Raw genomic sequence first — 18,817 nt, 5'->3', positions numbered from 1 at the left:
CCATTACTTAATGGAGCCAACAGCACTAAGGCTGTGGGATATGTCAGGATGCTATAGGAAGAAAGATGGAAACATCTTCTTTCATCAGTGAAATAATAACAGCAGTACCTATTCCTGAAATTTGAGTAGCTCAGTGAGAATTCAGGGACTTTGGAATGCTAAAATAGCTGCAGTACATGAGGATTTGAAAATATATTCTAAAATATGAAATAATATAAATCACATCTATACTAATAAAAGGATAATATGCTAATTAGACAAGGAGACCTTCCGGATGTCCTTCCGGACAAAGACATGGTGGTGGGGCCAAGGCACAGGCAGTTAGGGTTGATCAGACCAGCAGGGGAGGGCAGTTGGGGGCGTGCAGGCTGGCAGGGTGGGTGCAGTTGGGGGTGAACAGGTCAGCGGGGAGGCAGTTGGGAGCGAGCAGGCTGGCGGAGGGGGGCAATTGTGGGCAAGCAGGCTGGCGGGGACGGGCAGTTAGGGGTATCAGGCCAGAAGGGGGGGGGGCAGTTGGGTTGATCAGGCTGGCAGGCAGGTGAGCGGTTAGGAGCCAGCAGTCCCAGATTGCGAGAGGGATGTCCGGCTGCTGGTTTAGGCCCGATCCCAGGTATTGGGCCTAAACTGGCAGTCAGACATCCTCCAAGGGGTCCCAGATTGGAGAGGGTGCAGGCCAGGCTGAGGGACACCTCCCCCCACCCATCCCCCCATGCACGAATTTCATGCACTGGGCCACTAGTAAATATATAAAATGCATATGTATGCCCTAATACATATCAAGAAAAAAATTTAAAACTGGAATATTCATTTATAAAACAAATTTGTATTCAAGTGTCAGATTGGTCATTTTTTGCAAATTGGTATTATTTTGATATTTCACTTTACTCATATATGTTTTTAATGTAGGAAGAATCCATTACATGCAAATTATCAGTACCAATTGTTATTTCATTAGTGCCTGTTTATGATAAATGTTGCTGTTATCTATGAAATGGACATTTAAAAAAGCATCACTAAGATTTTGTTCAAGTAAAAAACATGATTTATTTTACCCAGTAAAACTAACTAGTTATAATTTTAATAAAAAAGGTGGAGGCACACTTTAACTCCTATTCAAATAAGTCTGTTTTGCATTCTGTAACTAATAACATACACATTCAAAGCTTAATGACGATATTAATGTTACCTTTTACAGTCACTATTCATGATTCTATGGAGTCCTGGAGGAGATGAGTAAGGTATTATCTCCAACCTCTTTCTGCTTCCTGTGTAGGAAAGGCTGGGTTTACACACACCCAGAGAGGTGAAGTGGGCATCAGAAGAAGCATCAAAGAAGTGTCTCTTAGTTTTAGGAATAGTGAGAACTTGGAACTCTGCTATTTCCACATCTGGGACATAAGATTGGCTTTGTAAGAAGCAACCCTATTACAGATATTCTTCCCATCCCACCAACCCAACTTAGCTTAACTGCTGCTGGGTAAACCTTTAATGAGCAGTGTGCTTTAACTCAGTTAAATCAACATATGATTGCCATTTTTTGTGTCTGTGTGTACATGGGTTCTATTTAAAACATTAACAGTGATAGACCAACCAAATATCAATGTAAAAATTCTGTGAATGGACCCAGTGCAGGCAAATTGAAACCATGAAAGAGAGAAAAAAATTATCATGATAGGAATGACTTGCACAGAGTGGTGGGAAGGCAATGCAAATCACTCAGTATAAAGGCACTAAGCACCTGTTAGGGGATGGGTGGGTGGAGCTGGGATGGAAAAGAAGAGTAACATGTGCCAACTCCATTTTATGAATAGCTGATAGCAAAATCCTCAATTGAGAAAAAGGGCAGATCCATTTTACTAATACCTTTCAGTTAAATACTCGATTCATAAGAAGGCTAGAGCAGAGGCCATAAAGAGCTACCGAACTACAGACTGGCCATGGAGGCAGAAGACAGCTGCAAACCACATTGGGGAGATACTTCAACAATGGGAATGAAGGGAGTGCAATTGGCATTTAGTGTTTACTATGTGTTGGTGAATATATATAAGTATATATATTCTATATCTATATATTACATCCTCATCAGATTTCTATAAGGCAGGCATTACCACCCTTAATTTTCAATGGGAAAAACCAGACTTGGAGAGCTTCATAACTTGTTAATGGTCACACAAGAAGCAAGAAGCACAACTGGACTCATGTCATTTGTTGAATGTTCTCCCTATTTTTCATATGGCAACACCAACAGGAAAATAGAAGCATTCCAGGTTAAAAAAAAAAAATAAGGTATCTTTAAATGCAGAAGGAAGGCAGAGAATTGCTCACTTCCTCCAAATGTTGAATGTTTAAACTGACTAGAACCCATCTCTCAGTTTCAACTACAAAAATAACATGTAGGAATTACATTAAAAGGTTTCCTTTGAGTTGTCCTCAAGAGCCCTCTCCCCCAAAATATATAATTTAAAAAAAAACATAATATTGCTCAAAATGTACTAGTCAAATAATTGGCTAGAGTATAAGATATACACAGGAATAGGTTTTATGGGGAATAATTTAATGCTGGCAAACACTGCTTTCAAAAAGAACACTGTCCCACCTTCACCCCTAGGACTTAAATTACGTAATGAAATGTGTGTGCCTTATATGAGAATGATTATACTTATGAAACTCCATGTAGAGTAATATTTGACTTATTTTTTATGACTTTTGTCACTTTTTTTCCCCAGGAAACTGCTTTCCATCTCTGGGAAGTATCACCTGAGAGTGGAGAGGGCATGTAATGAGAGAGGAACTGTGGACTAAAGAAAATAAGGTGGGGATGATCAAGACTTTATCATCCTGGTACATCACTTCACAAAAGGTCACTGTGGTAGAAATGCCTTCTAACTGGTACGTTATATTTGTAAGTTCAACAAGGTTGATATTTTCCAAGTAGTCAGTTACATGCAAGTGCAAATGGTGAATGGACTTAAAGGGTCAGTGATTACATCTGCTACTTACATTGTGGTATTTCACCTTCAAACCTAAGGTTGCCTCTTTATCTTGAAGAATAATATGATTTTTTTTTCCTGCCAATCTCTGAATAAAATTACTGATACCAGAGGGGCAAAAAAGCAGTTCTCAATCTCATCTGTTTTGCAAATTTGACAGTGACATCAAAGAGCAGGAAGTTGTCTGTGAGTAATGACACTGCTCATTTGTTTAAATGTCAAACGTAACCTCATCAACTTTCAGAATATGTCAGTAAAGAATGAATTTCAGTTCAGCCAGAGAGGATTTCAGTATCATTTAGTGCTGAACAAAATAGCTGTCAGTATCTTAAAAGCAGAGGGCTTTGATTAAAGCTTTCTTTGTAAGCTAAATGGAAATGGCCATTTCAGCACTTGGAGCTATGGACAGTACTCTCTTCCTTAGGTAATGAAACAAGTTGTCTTACTTCTTGAGATTAAAACATTCCCCAGATTAGCAAGCATGTGCCCCTAAACTATTCAATTAGGATATAAAGACTATGCATCACAGGTCTGTGCAAAGCCAGAATGAAATAACAGCAAAGAGGAGCAAATTGTATCACAGAGATTAAGCCTGAAATAAAATTAGAGAAGGGAAATATGATTTGTAGCTATCCCTTCAAGACATATCAAAATTTTACTGCAATGCAATAACATTTCCCTAAAGAAAGTTTTCTTGTTGGAGAGAATAATAGAGCCATTAACCCCTTGTGGTAATTTACTAGCATTGGACATAGGTGCAGAAGAGAACAGGAAGTATATTTAATAGACTTGCAGACAATCAGGTGTAAGGAATTCATTCTCTATATGTTTTAGAGCTCTAGAGTAGAAAATTCTTAAAGAATTCTTGATATGAGGTCAGAAAAAAAATGGAATTGAATCTGAAGCATGTTCCTTAATGAGTAATTTCATTTGTCTAAGTCTTGCTTCTTCTGTCAAATGTAGGCTACTTTGAGATTTAAGTGAGAGACTGTATGTGAAGGGATCTGGCACACATTAGGTTCTCAACAGATTTTCAATTGGGATTATTAACTTATTATTAAGTGTTGGCATAATGCAGTGCACTGTTCCTATAGTGGTGGCCATGTGTCTGAATAGTTGTAACACTAAGGATGGATGACAAGAAGAAGGAAAACAAGAAAGGCATTGTTATGAACAGATGTGTCCTTATAACAAAGGGCCCTAATCATGTGTATTTGCACCTTCATCCACCTTGTTGGCATCCCCAAAATATTCCCTTACGTTTATATTTTAAAAAACCAACAAAAGAAAAAAAGTCTAAAATAATACAGGAAAGAGCAAACAAAAGTTCTCAGAGGAGTCTTATTTCTCTTATCAAATACTAAGTCTACCAACTTTCTCCAGAACACCTCTCCATCATATACTGCCAACTACTCTCTCTACCTGCTAAACGGATGAGAGACAACTTTGAGTGCCTCCTGCCCAGACTGGCACACCTGGAGAGAGAAGGTAAGAATGAGATGAATGCTGAAAGCCTGATAAGTTCCTTATCATCCTCCATTGAAGCTACAGATTATTTGCTTTGGACTTCAAAGCCTCCCAGACTATTCCATATCGCTCCTCTTCTTCCCTTTTCATAACCATAACCGAGAGAGCGCCTTCTCCTAGCCTCCCCCCTCTCCTCCTGTTCTTTTCAACAGAGATTCCCTCCACACTGCCCTCTGCATGTGAACTGCCTCCCACTCTCCATTCATCAAGGCACATGCCCGGTCCATTCACAATTCATGTTAAGTCCTCAAGGCCCTCCTAAAGCTCTTTTAAAGTGGATTCCCCAGCTGCTCTAATAAACTCCACCACCACAGCCATCATATCACCATTACACCCACTCCCCAACCCTCAGAAATTGTGCAGAGGTGGGGAATGGGCTGGTTTTGCATGCAAATCTAGACAGGGACAAATAGAGATAAGCCTGGCATTAAAATTGGTCTTGTTTGGGACACACACACACACACACACACACACACACACACACCAATCAGTTGCAAATATTTCTGAAGCATGACAACAGCATGTTCTGGGGCGAAAATATTGGTTGGGTGTATGAATGAATGAATGATGAATGAATGGATGGATGATCGGGATCTCTTTGGCACTTTTCTCAGATGCCCCTCCTTCTCCATTGCTCCCAGCATGGTTCCTCTATAATTAAGCCTCAGTGCGTGAGTGCACCTCGCGGCTTCGCCTCGGTCTCCACTCCCTGCCCTTTTATGCCCACCTCCAGACAGAGCCTAAACCTCCTCGCCAAAGGGCACTCCACCTCGCCCACAAATCCTCAGTGACTTCAAAAGCCGAAGCAAGCTTTTCATTCTGCCAGCTTTACTTCTCCCCAAAGCCCCTGAAACCGCCAGCCACGCTGCACAAAAGGATGGATCATTTCCCCTCGCTGGAAATCCACCTGGCGATAGCCCTCGCTGCCCCTCTCCTGGCACTTGTAACCCAGGTGCTCGTAAGAGAAACGCGGTTCCCCGTTTCTCTCTGCAGAAAAAAAAAAAAAAAAAACCAAAAAAAGGAATCACCATTCCAAGGCTCGGTCCTGGTTCCTAAAATCAGAAAACTTTTTTTTTTTATTGTTATTTTAATAAAAACCCCACCCGGAGAGCAGGGACCTCTTTGTTTGCATCCCAGGGGGAGGGAGGGGTCTCAGAGCTTTTGCAGCCTGGGGCGAAGGGTACCTAAGTTGACAGCCCTCTGGAGGGCTGCCGGGGACAGGACTCACCCAGGATGTTCCCGATGAGAGCCACCACGAACACGATGATGTACCCGGCGATCAGGACCCACTCATATTCTTTCGGGTGTAGGTATTCCCTCCACAGGTACCGCAGGAATTCCTCGTCGTCATAATCGGTGGGGCTTAAAAAGGGCTCTTGAGTTTCATTAAGCTCCGAAGCGGATGACCAGTTGCAACAAGGGGGTGAGTCCTCCAATTTGGTGCCGGACATCACGGGCTCCAGTCCGGTTCGGCTCAGTGCTGCAAGCGGCTCTTCCCCTGCCCCATGAGCTATGGGATTCGCGGTGGGAAGGGCTGCGCGCGGAGAGGCGAGAAGGGGCTCCGAGCAGAAAATGACGTGAAAAGTTAAGGAGCCAATGCCTCCGGAGTCCTGTGCCCCGCAACTTCTGCGGCGCCCGGCGCCCGGGGGCTGTCTTTGCAGGGCGCTCCTGCACCGGGGAGCGAGGAGGCTGAGGACTTAGGGACCCGGCGCTGGAGCTGCAGCAGTGACACCGGGAGGAGACGCTACCTCGGCTGGGCTCAAGCTCAATTACTCCTCATTCCAGCACTGAGTCCGCAGCCCACAGCCTCCTCCCGCGCTGATGGGAGAGCTGGAGTGGGAGGGGGAAAAGTAATGAAAATGATTTTAACCTGTTTCTCTGGGGGTCCAAATCTCCGTCTTTCCTACTTTCTGTTTCCTTCTCCATGTCTCACCTGCAGTTTCTCTAAACCATACATGTGTAGGTCTGTGCACACGGCAGCATGTCAACGCACGGTTAACGCGGGATGTATCCACGCCTTTGTCTCTGTGATGCCAATAGAAAGGGGATGAGGAGGGGTCGCTGTGTTCCTCCAGCAGGACTCTGCACAAGTCATTCCAGGCAAATAGCTGAACATTTGTTTGGCTTTTCCGATTTAGCACTTGCTGAATCTTGCAGGCATCTCTCCCTCGAAACTGGGAAATGAGACCCTTTGTAAGACATATTGAGTTAGAATGTGTGTTTGCAACAGCCAGTGTCGTGTGAAACAGCAGCAGGTTCTTAAAGGACACCGAGGGTCATAAGTGCGCTCACAGTTAAATGTGCTCAAGCGAAGGAGCCACGCCAACCAGCATGAACGGGGTTCCCAGCTGGATGGAGTGGTTGAAGCAGCAGAGCTCTCTCTGGTGATGGCCACACCCGCTGGTCTTTCTTCTCATGGACTCACGGCTGATATCACCTGTCATTCTCTCATTAATTGATTTGGTCTCTAAGAAAAGTATTTGGGGATGTGTCTGAGTTTGAGTTCAAGATCCTTTCGTTCTCAGTTAGCCTGATAGGAATATTGCATCTGATTGATTATAATCTTGGACTTGGGAAGGACCTTGGGATCACCTAGGCTAGACTCCAGCGTGGTATTAGAAGCCTCCTGATAACAACATTGCTGATGTGTCCCTGGTTTGGACGTGACACGGTAATTTATTACATCCACCATTATGGGACTGCTCTAAAGTTTAGAAAACTGTGCCACACATTGAAACAAGGTCTTTAACCAACATTTGTCTTTCTCAGTCTTTTATATCTAATTCCTAGTTGGCATCTTAGTGCCTCCTGGATTAAGTCTTCCACGTGACAATTCTTCACATATTCAAAATAAGAACCACAACCAAAGGACTTGTATGCGAGCATATAAGCCTAACCAATGGACACAGACACCAGGGGGTGAGGGCATGAGTGGGGGGAGGTAATGGGGGGAAAGGACACAGATGTAATACCATAATCAATAAAGAAAAAGTACAGAATATTGAAAAAAAATAAGCACCACAGTCCCCTCCCCTTCCCATACTCCCTAAGGTCACTTTTCCCCCAATTATTTCCATTGTTTTACAAATGACTTTATCTCTACAACCTATATTTGCTTGGTCTTCCTTTAGACATTTGTCAATAGCTTGAATAACATGCAGGTAAGAGGAAATACAATTAATCTGGATTGGGTCTTGCCAGTACAAAATGTATACTATTATTTCCAATGTTTGTATCTCATTATTTTTTCAAAACTCACAAGACACTGAGGGTTCATATTGAGCATTTATTCAACCCCGTACCTGGACCCCCAATCATAATCCTTCACATTTGTTTTGTACATTATAGTTTATAAAGTTATTTTATACACATTATTATAAAACCTCCGAGGAGCTATTATCAGCCTTGTTCACAGATGAGTATACTCTTTCTGAAGAAATTACAGAAGGTCAAATGACTACTCAGTGGCAAAACCATCCAGTACTTTTGATCCCACCTTAGTGCTTCTATTATTCTACAGGTGCCCTATTTCTTAAGACATACTGTTGTTGGATTTACCCATTCTTCCCTTGTCAAATTTCTTTTTAAGAGAAGAGAAAAAAATGGGCATTTTATTTTTTGACATATGTTTACTTAGTGCTCCTGTTTCACTCTCAGTGATACAAGTTAATCAAGGTTACTACTGCATGCATTTTACTTTCCAGTGAAGTTAGAAAGAAAACAAACTAATAAGTACATAAGAAAAGTATTAGGAAAGGATATGTGCTATGTTGAAAACTAAATAGAGTGAAGTAATGGTGAGTGGAGAATACCAAAGGCCATATTAGAAATATATGGTCAAAAGAGGCCTGTGTTAAAAGGTGACGTTTATATATATAAAAGCCTAAGCAACCAGTCGACCAGGTAGCTATGATGCGCACTGACTACCAGGGGACAGACTCTCATTGCAGGAGCTGCCCCCGTGGTGGTCAGTGCGCTCCCACAGCGGGAGCACCACTCAGTCAGAGGCCAGGCTCACGGCCAGCATGAGCCCCTCCTGCCTCCACAGCAGCGCTAATGGGCAGCGGTGGCAGGCTCAGCAGAGCCCAGATGTGCTGCACCCAGCCTGGCTTGGAATCCGCCCTGGCTGCCTGCCGTTTTGTGCACTACTACATCCCCCGGATGTCCCAGATTGTGAGAGGGCACAGGCCAGGCTGAGGGACCCCACCAGTGCACGAATCTGTGCACCAGGCCTCTAGTACTAGTATAAGTAGGATATCCAAATGATATACACATGTGTTAATTTGATTTTGTTAATTTGAGGTTTAACCAGATTTTCTTAAATGCTGATCCTATTATCTAAAGCATTAGTCATTTCTCTAGACCTCTTGTTATCAGTAAATTTGCCAAGCAGGCCTTCTGTAGCTTCATTCAAGTTCATTGATACAACTCTGCTAACTTTATCCAGTGGTATATGTGTCCCTCTGATTTATTAATATCTGTGTTTTCCTTCTCCATTGTACTATTCTTTTCAAAATGGGAAAGGTTGTTGCAACTTTAGTACCAATCTATATTCATTAATGTGTGCAAATTCCTTGTCATTGACAGTTGGTTCATAAATATGGACCAGTATGCTATTTGCTAAGGACTCAGTGCCCTTAGCTTTCATTTTGTAGCACTTCAACTTGTCTATACTTCAATCTGCTCTCTTTAAGTCTTCTATCTGCAATTAATCACTCTTGACTAAAAGTGTAAATAAGGAGAAGACTATTTTCAAGATTTTGTTCTGTTATCTGCTTTATGTTGTGACAAGCCTGGATTTATCTTGATCCTACGAGTATTCTATTGCCTTCTGTCCATTATATATCAGGTGATTTATTTTAAATATGTGGTGCTCCAAGGTCATACAAAAATTCCACTCAAAACTCCAATTTATTATTTGTTTTCCCTTTTGAAAGTACATTAGAGATGATAATTATTGCAGTACTCATTTTGATGTGATCTTCCTTAGATCTTTTGATACCTTTTAGGACATTTGAAAAGAATTTTTAGTTCTGTAGATACTATTATTCTCTCCAATATAAAATCTTTCTGCTGGAGGTTGGGGAAAGGAGTCAGCTTATTATCACAAGTCAGTAAAGAAAGTCCCAAATTGGTCCTGTGATGACATCTTAAGGCTGTTATAAGAATTAAATGAATTGATATTTTTAGAACAGTGTCTGTGATATAGAACGTGATCTGAAAAACGTTTGTTGAAAAAAAAATGTAAAACTATATGCTCTCACGGTATGAATATTATTTGCTACACATATCAATTACTCTAAGTGTTAAAATATTTTTAAATGTAGCTCACAATAGTCTGAGTACTTCTGTTTGTCTGCCACTTTTAGCTCTCCCACTAACCTGAATATATTAAAAATGGTAAGGAAAATAATACTCAACACCGATTTTTTTTTTCTCTTGCACTGGTTGGAGTTAGGTTGCTTAGAGATCTCAGATTAAATGGGCTGTCCTAGATTTTACATTCTTAACCCAGGTGTGAGAGCACATTTTTTTTGCCGCTCTATAATCATTTTATAGATTCATTTCAATAAATATTTTGGAGTATGTTCATGTGCCCAGGAGTTTCTTTCACTAAGAGCTGGGGGCATGAAGCTCAATAAAATATAATCCAGCCTCAGTTATATCACAGTCCACTGATGAATCATATGAGAGAATCACTGTGAATTTCTAGGGTAGAGGGATGCAGTGTCATGAGAACATGAAAAACAAACACCTAATTCAGCCTGGAGAATACAAAAAATTGATGGCTCCCCTACAGGGAAAGTCACTCTTGAGCTTACGTCCTTGAAGCAAAGGAGGCGATTACTAAGTGGTTAAGGCTGGCAGATGTTAAAGCAGAGGAAGCAGCATTTTCTGAAGACTGGGAAGCAGGAGAAAACATGTAGTGGAGGGACAAAAGCAAGGTAAGTGAGCAAGGTCAGGCTATTGCAACAACCTCACGCAATGATGTAGAGACTAGATTAGAGAAGGGCGAGACAAAAGATAAGGATTCTGGGTAGTAGGTTAATATAATGATCCTGTCAGAAGGAAGGTAGTGGTGTGGGAGTTAAGGGATTTGGGTATTATTAAAAAATGTAACAGTTTGAATGGACATCATTCAGTATGCAGGCATCTTGTGACAGTCTGCAATTTAGGACTGCAATGAAACATCTTTTTCTACTCTCTATTATTATTTTTCCCATTTTAACCACTTGCCATTATAAAAAATAACATTTATGGAAAGAACATAGGGCTATCTCAATGCACCCAAGCCCAAATGGTAAAGTAAGATCTCATGGGGCCAGCCACTGATGTAGGGAAAGGCAGGTATTGCACTTGCACTCTCCTTCTTGGGAGACCATCCTTCAAGGTGGCTGAGGATAATGGATAGATCTCAGAGTGGCTTCTTTCACTTAGGAATATGGCCTTAAGGTTCCTCCCTGTCTTTTCATGGTTGATAGTTCATTTCCCTTGTTAGCACTAGATGATATTCTATTATTTGGGTGTATCACAGTTTATTTAGCCATTTGCTTTATGAAGGACATCTTAGTTACTTCCAAGTTTGGGCAATTTTGAAAAAGAAAAAAAAAAGCTGATAGAGACATCCATATGCAGTTGTTTGTGTGGACATAAATTTTCAACTCCTTTGAGAAAATGCCAAGCATCAGGGTTGCTGGATCATATAGTGGGAGTATGTTGAGTTTTAGAAGAAATCACAATACTGTCTTCCAAAGTGTCTGTACCATTTAGTATCCCCACCAGTAGTGAATGAGAGTTTCTGTTGTTCCACATCCTTGCATTAGATGTTAGCAGTGCTCCAAAATTTAGCCATTCTATTAAGTGTATAATTTCACTGATAACTTAAGATGTAGAGCATCTTTGCATGTGCTTCTTTACCATCTGTATATCTTCTTTGGTATGGTGTCTGTTAAAGTCTTTGGCCCTTTTGGTGTATGTTGTCTTATTATAGAGTTTTAAGAAGTTTATCTGTGTATGTTTTGAATAACATTTCTTTATCAGAAGTGTCTTTTGCAAATATTTAACCACAGTCTGTTGTCTTCTCTTGAAATTGCCTTTCACAGAGCTGAAATAATTAATTTTAATAATGTCCAGTCTATCAATTACTTCGTTCATAAATCATGCGTTTGGTATTGTACCTAAGAAGTCATAGACATACCTAGGGTCATCTAGATTTTCTGCTATGTTGTCTTCTAGAAGTTTTATGGTTCTGCATTTTATATTTAGGTCTGTGAAATATTTGAGTTAATTTTTGTGAAGGTTGTAAGGCCTTGCCTAGATTCATGGTTTTTGCATACGAATGTCCAGTTGTTCCAGCATCATTTGTTAAAGAGACCCTCTTTGCACAACTGTATTCTTTTTTCTCCCCATTATGCAAAGATCAGTTGACTATATTTATGGGGTTCTATTTCTGAGTTTCTAGTCTGTCCCATGGATTTTTTTTGTCTACTCTTTTACCAACACCACACTTACTTTATTACTGTAGTTTTTAGTAAGTTTATAACCATTTAAAAACCCTTCTTTTCCCATTAAATGATCTTAGCACCCTTGTTGAAAATAAGTTAGCCATAGATACATGGGTTAATTTTGAAGCTCCCAATTCTTTTTAGTTATCTATATTTCTCTTCTTATTTCAGTATAACAATGTTTGATTATTGTAGCTTTGTGGCATATTTTAAAATTAAGAAGTGTGAGTCCATACATTTTGTTCTTATTTTTAAATATTATTTTTGGCTACTCAGGGTTTCTTGAAGTTCCATGTGAATTTTAGAGTCTATTTGTCCATTTCTGAAAAAAAGTGGGGGGAGGTGGTTGGAATTTTGTAAAAGATTGCATTGAATTTGTAGATCAATTTGCACTGTATTGCAATATTGAGAGTACTAAGTCTTCCAATCCCAAAATATGAACTGTCTTTCAATTTATTTAGGTCTTCTTTAATTACTTTGAACAATATTTTACATTTTTGCATCTGTAAAATGTATATGTCCTTGGCTAAATTTATTACTAAGCATTTTATTATCTCAGATGATATTGTAAATGGGATTTTTTGATAATTCCATTTCCAGATTTTTCATTGCTAGTGTATAGAAACACAACTAATTTTTTCATATTGATCTTATAGCCAGCAACTTTGCAGAACTCATTATTAGCTGTAGTACTTTTCTCTGTGTGGAATCTTCGGTGTGTTTTGTTGTTGTTTTGTTTTTGTTTTTACCTGTGAAATAGGTACTTTGTATTTTTTGCTTTATAGAATGGAGTTTTCTATATTTAAGTTTATGTCACCTGCCTGAGATAGACTTACTTCTGCTTTTCCAACCCTGATGCCTTTTATTTCCTTTTCTTGCCTAATTTGATAGAACTTCTGTACAATATTGAATAGAATAAGTAGACCCCCACTTCTTCTTCCTGATATTGGGGGAAAAGTTTTCAGCCTTTCACCCTTAAGTACTATGTTAGCTGTGGATTTTCATAGATTCTCTTTGTGAAATTGAGGAAGAACCTTTCTATTTCTAGTTTGTTGTGAATTTTCATAATGAAAACATTTTGGATTTTTTCAACTATTTTTCTACATCTGTTGAGATGATAATGGGTGGTCCCCCCTTTTGTGCTATCACTATGGTGTGTTATAATGGTCAAGTTTAACCAATGTTGAATTCTGGGGATAAATCCCATTTGTGCATGGTATATACTCCCTTTAATATATTGCTGGACTCAGTTTGATAATACTTTGTTGAAAATTTTTTGCACCTACATTCTTAAGAGACATGGGTCTGTCATTTTCTTTCTTATTATATCTTTGTATGGCTTTAATATCCAAGTAATACCAGACTCGTAGAGGGACTCTTGGTTTGATTTCAGTTTTATTACTCACCAGCTCTTTGAAACAAAGGTAAAAACTCAATAACAATGCTTTAGACTCACCTCTGAATAATAACTCCATACACACTTTTGGGAGGAGATTATTATGTGTGATTTGTAAACTGCCAATCACAATATTTATATCAAATAATAAGTATCAGTGTCAGTGTTAAGAATGATGGCTGCCAGTAGAGGGATAGAATGACTAACATATGTACCTCAACAGGGCTTATGACACTTTATTCCTCTTGATCTTCATCACAGCATGTATAAAATGAGTCACAATCATTCTAGTTGTGTTACAATAACCACATTAATAAACAATAACATAGCTACAAGGTGGGGCAAAAGTAGGTTTCTAGTCTTTCGTATAGAAAATAAGAATAAACTCTGTTTTATATACTCACAATGATAAACCTCCTTTTGTCCCACCCTGTAGACCCAAGACCTTGACATATATTATTTCATCCTCATAATACAATAATGAAGCTGCTGTTATCTTACCTCATTTTCTGAGATGGTACTTGAAGTTTGGATAAATTTTCCAAGATCATACAGATAAGAAGTCATGGAAAATCAGTTAAATCTGTTTCAGAGTACTACCCATAACATTTGTCATTTTTCACTCTCATCCAGGAGTTGCTCTCATGTTTATGTAAATAAGAATAAAATGTTATTTAAATATTATTTCAAAACTTTATGGATTTCCTGAAATGCCTGGGCTGAAATTAAAATAAGAATGAGTCCATTTAATTTTTCTATCACTTTGAAAACTAACTTTTTTAAAAACTGTTTTCTATACAGCTGGAATGAATTAACATTATGCAGGTTAAAAATGTCTAACTACACCCTCACACACCTCTTCAATGAATAGTTCTTAGGCCTTGGCAATTCAAACAAGTGTTTCTGAAATAAAACACTATGCATGTATAGAAAACATTTAATACCAATGGTTGAATATCTTCCCTAAAAACAACAAAGCCATTATTTAAATTTTATTTTATTTTTTTTAGATTTCTAGTCATGATGTGAATTGGGGTTGATTTAGACATCCTTGACTGGTTTTTGTCCTAACATGTAAGACATTACTTAAATATAAATTTGACAACTGAAAGAGACTCAATTCTAAGATATTTATGTTTTTAACTGTTTTTTTTTATTATTTAGTGTTTCATATAAAATTAGGGACCAGACTTCTAAATTTAATAAAGGCAAATCATTAAAATAAAACACAACATGTATGACAGTAAAACCACAGATTAGTTTAATCCCTTTAAATATATGGCATTAAACGTAGGTGGTCAATATGTTCTCAGTGCAATACAGGTGAGTTTACTCATTTTTTTTACAAAAGTATGTTTTGGGGTTGCACCCTGCGCATTGACATTGACTTGAGTGAGACATCATCACTGGTAATGTTCCTTGGTGCCTCTATCAAAGGCAGGGTCCTTAATAAATTACAATCACTATTTTTTATTAAAAACGATGCTTAGAATTAAGAAATTAAAGTTTAGCAAAGTACAGCATTGAAGTGCTCCAATCTTATCAAGTGTTCTAAATGACTTTCAATTAGAAGTCCTGAGAGCCAAGTGCATTTACTTTGCTTAAATAATGTATTCCAAACAATTTCTGAAAATATGCATATTTTATATAGGTATAATTAAAGATTGATAGGGATCCAGGACAGGTAAATACTTTCCTCTCTTAGAACATACTGTAAATCTTTTAAATGCCTTTTCATCCTTTTTTAAATTGCTTATATAGTTGAGACATTGATATCAACGATATCAAAGTATGAGTGATGGTTGGCACATTTTATTTGAAACTTGTGTTTAAAGAGTTTATGTTTAATTTCTAATTTTTTGTTCATTTAATTATGGCTTGTTTGGCTTTGTCAAGATGTTTTGATGTCCTCACTTGACCTTTCTTGTATTTATGAAAAAGAGCATAAGCACAGTTAAAATTAATCATAATAGCAATTTCCCCGCCTCCCTTCCTACTCTCAGTTGTGTCCACTTACATTTGTTGGTAAGATGCTGAAAAAATAGTGGCCACATCTGCACTATATCAGAGAAAAGCCCTTCTGTGTAATATGAAAGCCTGTTGGGTACCCACACTAGTCTAAATATTAGGTGCATTGATGATCTCTTTTGAAATAAAATATAAATTATGAGCAATCAGATTTGGACTCTTAACATTAAAGTATATTTTCCTACAAAATAAACTTAGTATTTGATTGAAAGAAAATAAATCAGAATTTTAGAAGAATTACAAACATAAGAAATGACAGGGAACAAAAAGATTTGAAGGTCTATAAGACAGGAAAGGTTTCTTTTTATAAGGTCCCCTAGTTATGTTCACACCAGAGTAATCAATTAGATAGTTGTCCTTAGGTGTCAAGTACTCATGCAAATATTTTTGAATAAAAATATTAACTTTCCACACTCCTGACAATATCTAAATTTACAAATAAAAAAATAAAGTATGTAAAAAATGTTTCTACCAGAAACGGGCATTTTGTTTTCTTATACTTCAAGTTTCCTGTTTATAAAATGGCATTTGAATGAAGTTATTTCTCTAAGTTCTTCAAAGTGGTGATTCCCATACACATTAAGTCTTTAATGAAATCCAGTGGATCCTATTTCCATTGAAATGTTCATGTAAACATACACACAGACTACCTGAAATCCATCTATGAACTTTCAAATCCAGAACCTAGCCCTGTAAAGTCTTTGCAATTGGAAGCATTTCCGAGACATACCATTTTTTGCCATAAATTAAGGAACATACATAAACTAAAATTACACAGGAGTAAGGAAGTGGCTTCCCATCGCAACTCAGAGTTACGTTTCCCTAGCACCCATCCTGGGGGCTACTTTAGCCCCCTGCTTCTGAAACAATTGCTTCACTCAAGTTTTACGTAAACACCCGGAGAAGAAGATGGTAGGTGGTAAGAAGGTAAACTGTCAATGCCTGAAAGTTACTTGATATAAGAAGAAATAATTCCTTTTCATATAATTTCCAATCAACAACTATTTGTGTGTGCATGTGTATGTGCAGACTTAATGTAATATTTTTAGTAAGCCAACAACCTTCATTATTAGTCAAATGAACATATATTTCCCCACATACTCACTATAAGAGAACCATGACATCATATTTATTTTAATCAGTTATGTAGATTTGGGGGGAAATGTCATGAATCAATTCATATTTTATACTTTAGTCACAATATTGGTTCATAGGTATACTACAAATATAATAAATGAAAATAACCAAAATAACTTATTTTGTGAGAAAATAAGTATGCAATAGTTTTTTTTTTCTTTTAATATATTTTTATTGATTTCAGAGAAGAAGGGAGAGAGAGATGGAAACATCAATGATGAGAGAGAATCACCGATCAGGTGCCTCCTGCATGCCCCTTACTGGGGATCAAGCCTGCAAACCGGGCATGTGCCTTGACCGGAATCGAACCCGGGACCCTTCAGTCTGCAGGCTGACGCTCCATCCACTGAGCCAAACCAGCCAGGGCAAGTATGCAATAGTTTTAAATATCTTCCAAACTGGTGGTTTCACAAATTTACTGCCTATTAGAAACCTGGGAATTTAAAAAATCACAATGACCAGGTAAATCCCATGTAAATAAAATGTCTTACAATTAAAGCCAGACTCTAGTATTTTTTTAAATTAGTAAATATTTTATTTAGGATCTGTATATGTTTACAATTGAATGAATCCATCTTTTTGTTGAATACATTTGATTCCAGTTATGTGATATAATCTAGTACTATCATTCTCTGACTTACCTCACTTAACCTAATGCACACAAGGTCTATTTGTGTTCTTGCAAATGGCAGGATATCCTCCTTTCTCGTGGCTAAATAATATTCCATCATATCTTTTTTATCCACTCATCTGTTGATGGGCATTTAGGTTGTTTCCATATCTTGGCTATTGTGAATAATGTTGTAATCAACATGAGAGCCCATATATATTTTCAAAATCCAGTTTTCATTTCCTTTGAGTCTATACCCAGAAGTGGGATTACTGGACCGTATGGTAGATCTATTTTTAATTTTTTGAGAAATCTTTATATTGTTTTTCATAGTGGCTGGACCAATTTTCATTCCCACCAACAATGTATGTGTGTTTCCTTTTGACTACATTCTCAACAGCAACTGTTATCTTTTGTCTTCTTAATGATAGCCATTCTTATAGGTGTGAGGTGATATCTCATTATGGTTTTGATTTGCATTTTCCAATGATTAGTAATGTTGAATGTTTTTTCATGTGTCTGTTGGCCATCTGCAGTCCTCTTTGAAAAAATGTCAATTTAGTTCTTCTGCCCATTTTTAACTGGATTGTTTCTTTTCTTGCTATTGACTTGTATGAGTTCCTTACATATTTTGTCTCTTAATCCTTTCTCAGATATGTGGTTTACAAATATTTTCTCCATATTAAGTTACTTTTAATTTAATTGTTTCTCTTGCTGTGCTGAAGCTTTTGAATTTGATGTAGTCCCAATCTGTTGATTTTTGCTTTTGTAGTTTGGCACCAGTAATTTTTAAAGATTCTCTAGTTACGCCAATGTGCAACAAAAGCTAGAACCACAGTCCTAAATCCTCTCCATTGAAACTGTCTTCAGACCAGCAGCGTTGGCATCACCTGGCAGCTGAAACATGGGCCCTACCCTAGACCTACTAAATCAGAGTCTATATTATTAGCAATATCTCCATGTGATTAATATACATGCTGAAGTTTAAAAAGCACTGACAGAAATTTGAAAGATAAACTAACCAAAATTCCTAAGTAGAATAACAGAAAATAGTTTGAGAAAAATATTGGCCTCAAAAGTGTCTGTAACAGTAATCTTAAAGAGAAAAGAAATATTTAATTCTTTTTTTCACTAACCTTTACCCTAAACTGATATTCTGATTTTATTAATCCGTCAGGTACTTTATCTGGAAGATTAATTATTCCAACTTCTTTTCAATAAGGCATCTTGCATTTGCCCAAGATTCAATTAGCATATCTGACCTTAAAATGTCAGTTTTGTTATAGATCTGTATTGTGAAAATTAATGTCTGCAAGTCTTTTCAGCGTAGTAATAAGAATTTTATAACAATGTAGAGTTCTTTGCTATTATGTGAATAAATTATTGCCTTTGCATTGATGCAAGTGTCCTTTTCTCAGGTTTTATGATATCCAAAACTAGATATCTTATATTGTATTTTGTTGCTTTCTGAGAGAAATATTAAATATATGACAACTTCATGCAAATCATAATTATTATCTACTATTCAATCATTTTTATCTTGGTAATATTTGCTGCTTGTCTACTATGTACTGAAAAATAATTTTACAGGGAAGTTTTCACAAAGTCTGTACCATATACTCTT

At 37.7% G+C, this 18,817-nt stretch overlaps 1 protein-coding gene across 1 annotated transcript in view; it reads right to left on the bottom strand.

Annotated features, from left to right (window-relative positions):
- The window catches only part of HCRTR2 (hypocretin receptor 2), a 94,970-nt gene extending 88,616 nt beyond the window's left edge, over nucleotides 1-6,354 (bottom strand). Inside the window, exon 1 of the mRNA XM_008151558.3 lies at nucleotides 5,746-6,354. Within this exon, the coding sequence (XP_008149780.1) occupies nucleotides 5,746-5,968 (223 nt within the window). The 5' untranslated portion in view covers nucleotides 5,969-6,354. The remainder of the gene's footprint in view (nucleotides 1-5,745) is intronic.
- Nucleotides 6,355-18,817: the final 12,463 nt, after the last annotated feature.

Source organism: Eptesicus fuscus, chromosome 10 (genome assembly GCF_027574615.1).
Source record: "Eptesicus fuscus isolate TK198812 chromosome 10, DD_ASM_mEF_20220401, whole genome shotgun sequence".
NCBI lineage: Eukaryota > Metazoa > Chordata > Mammalia > Chiroptera > Vespertilionidae > Eptesicus > Eptesicus fuscus.
Note: the sequence above shows the minus strand (reverse complement) of the source record. Positions and strands in the feature narration are given on the sequence as shown.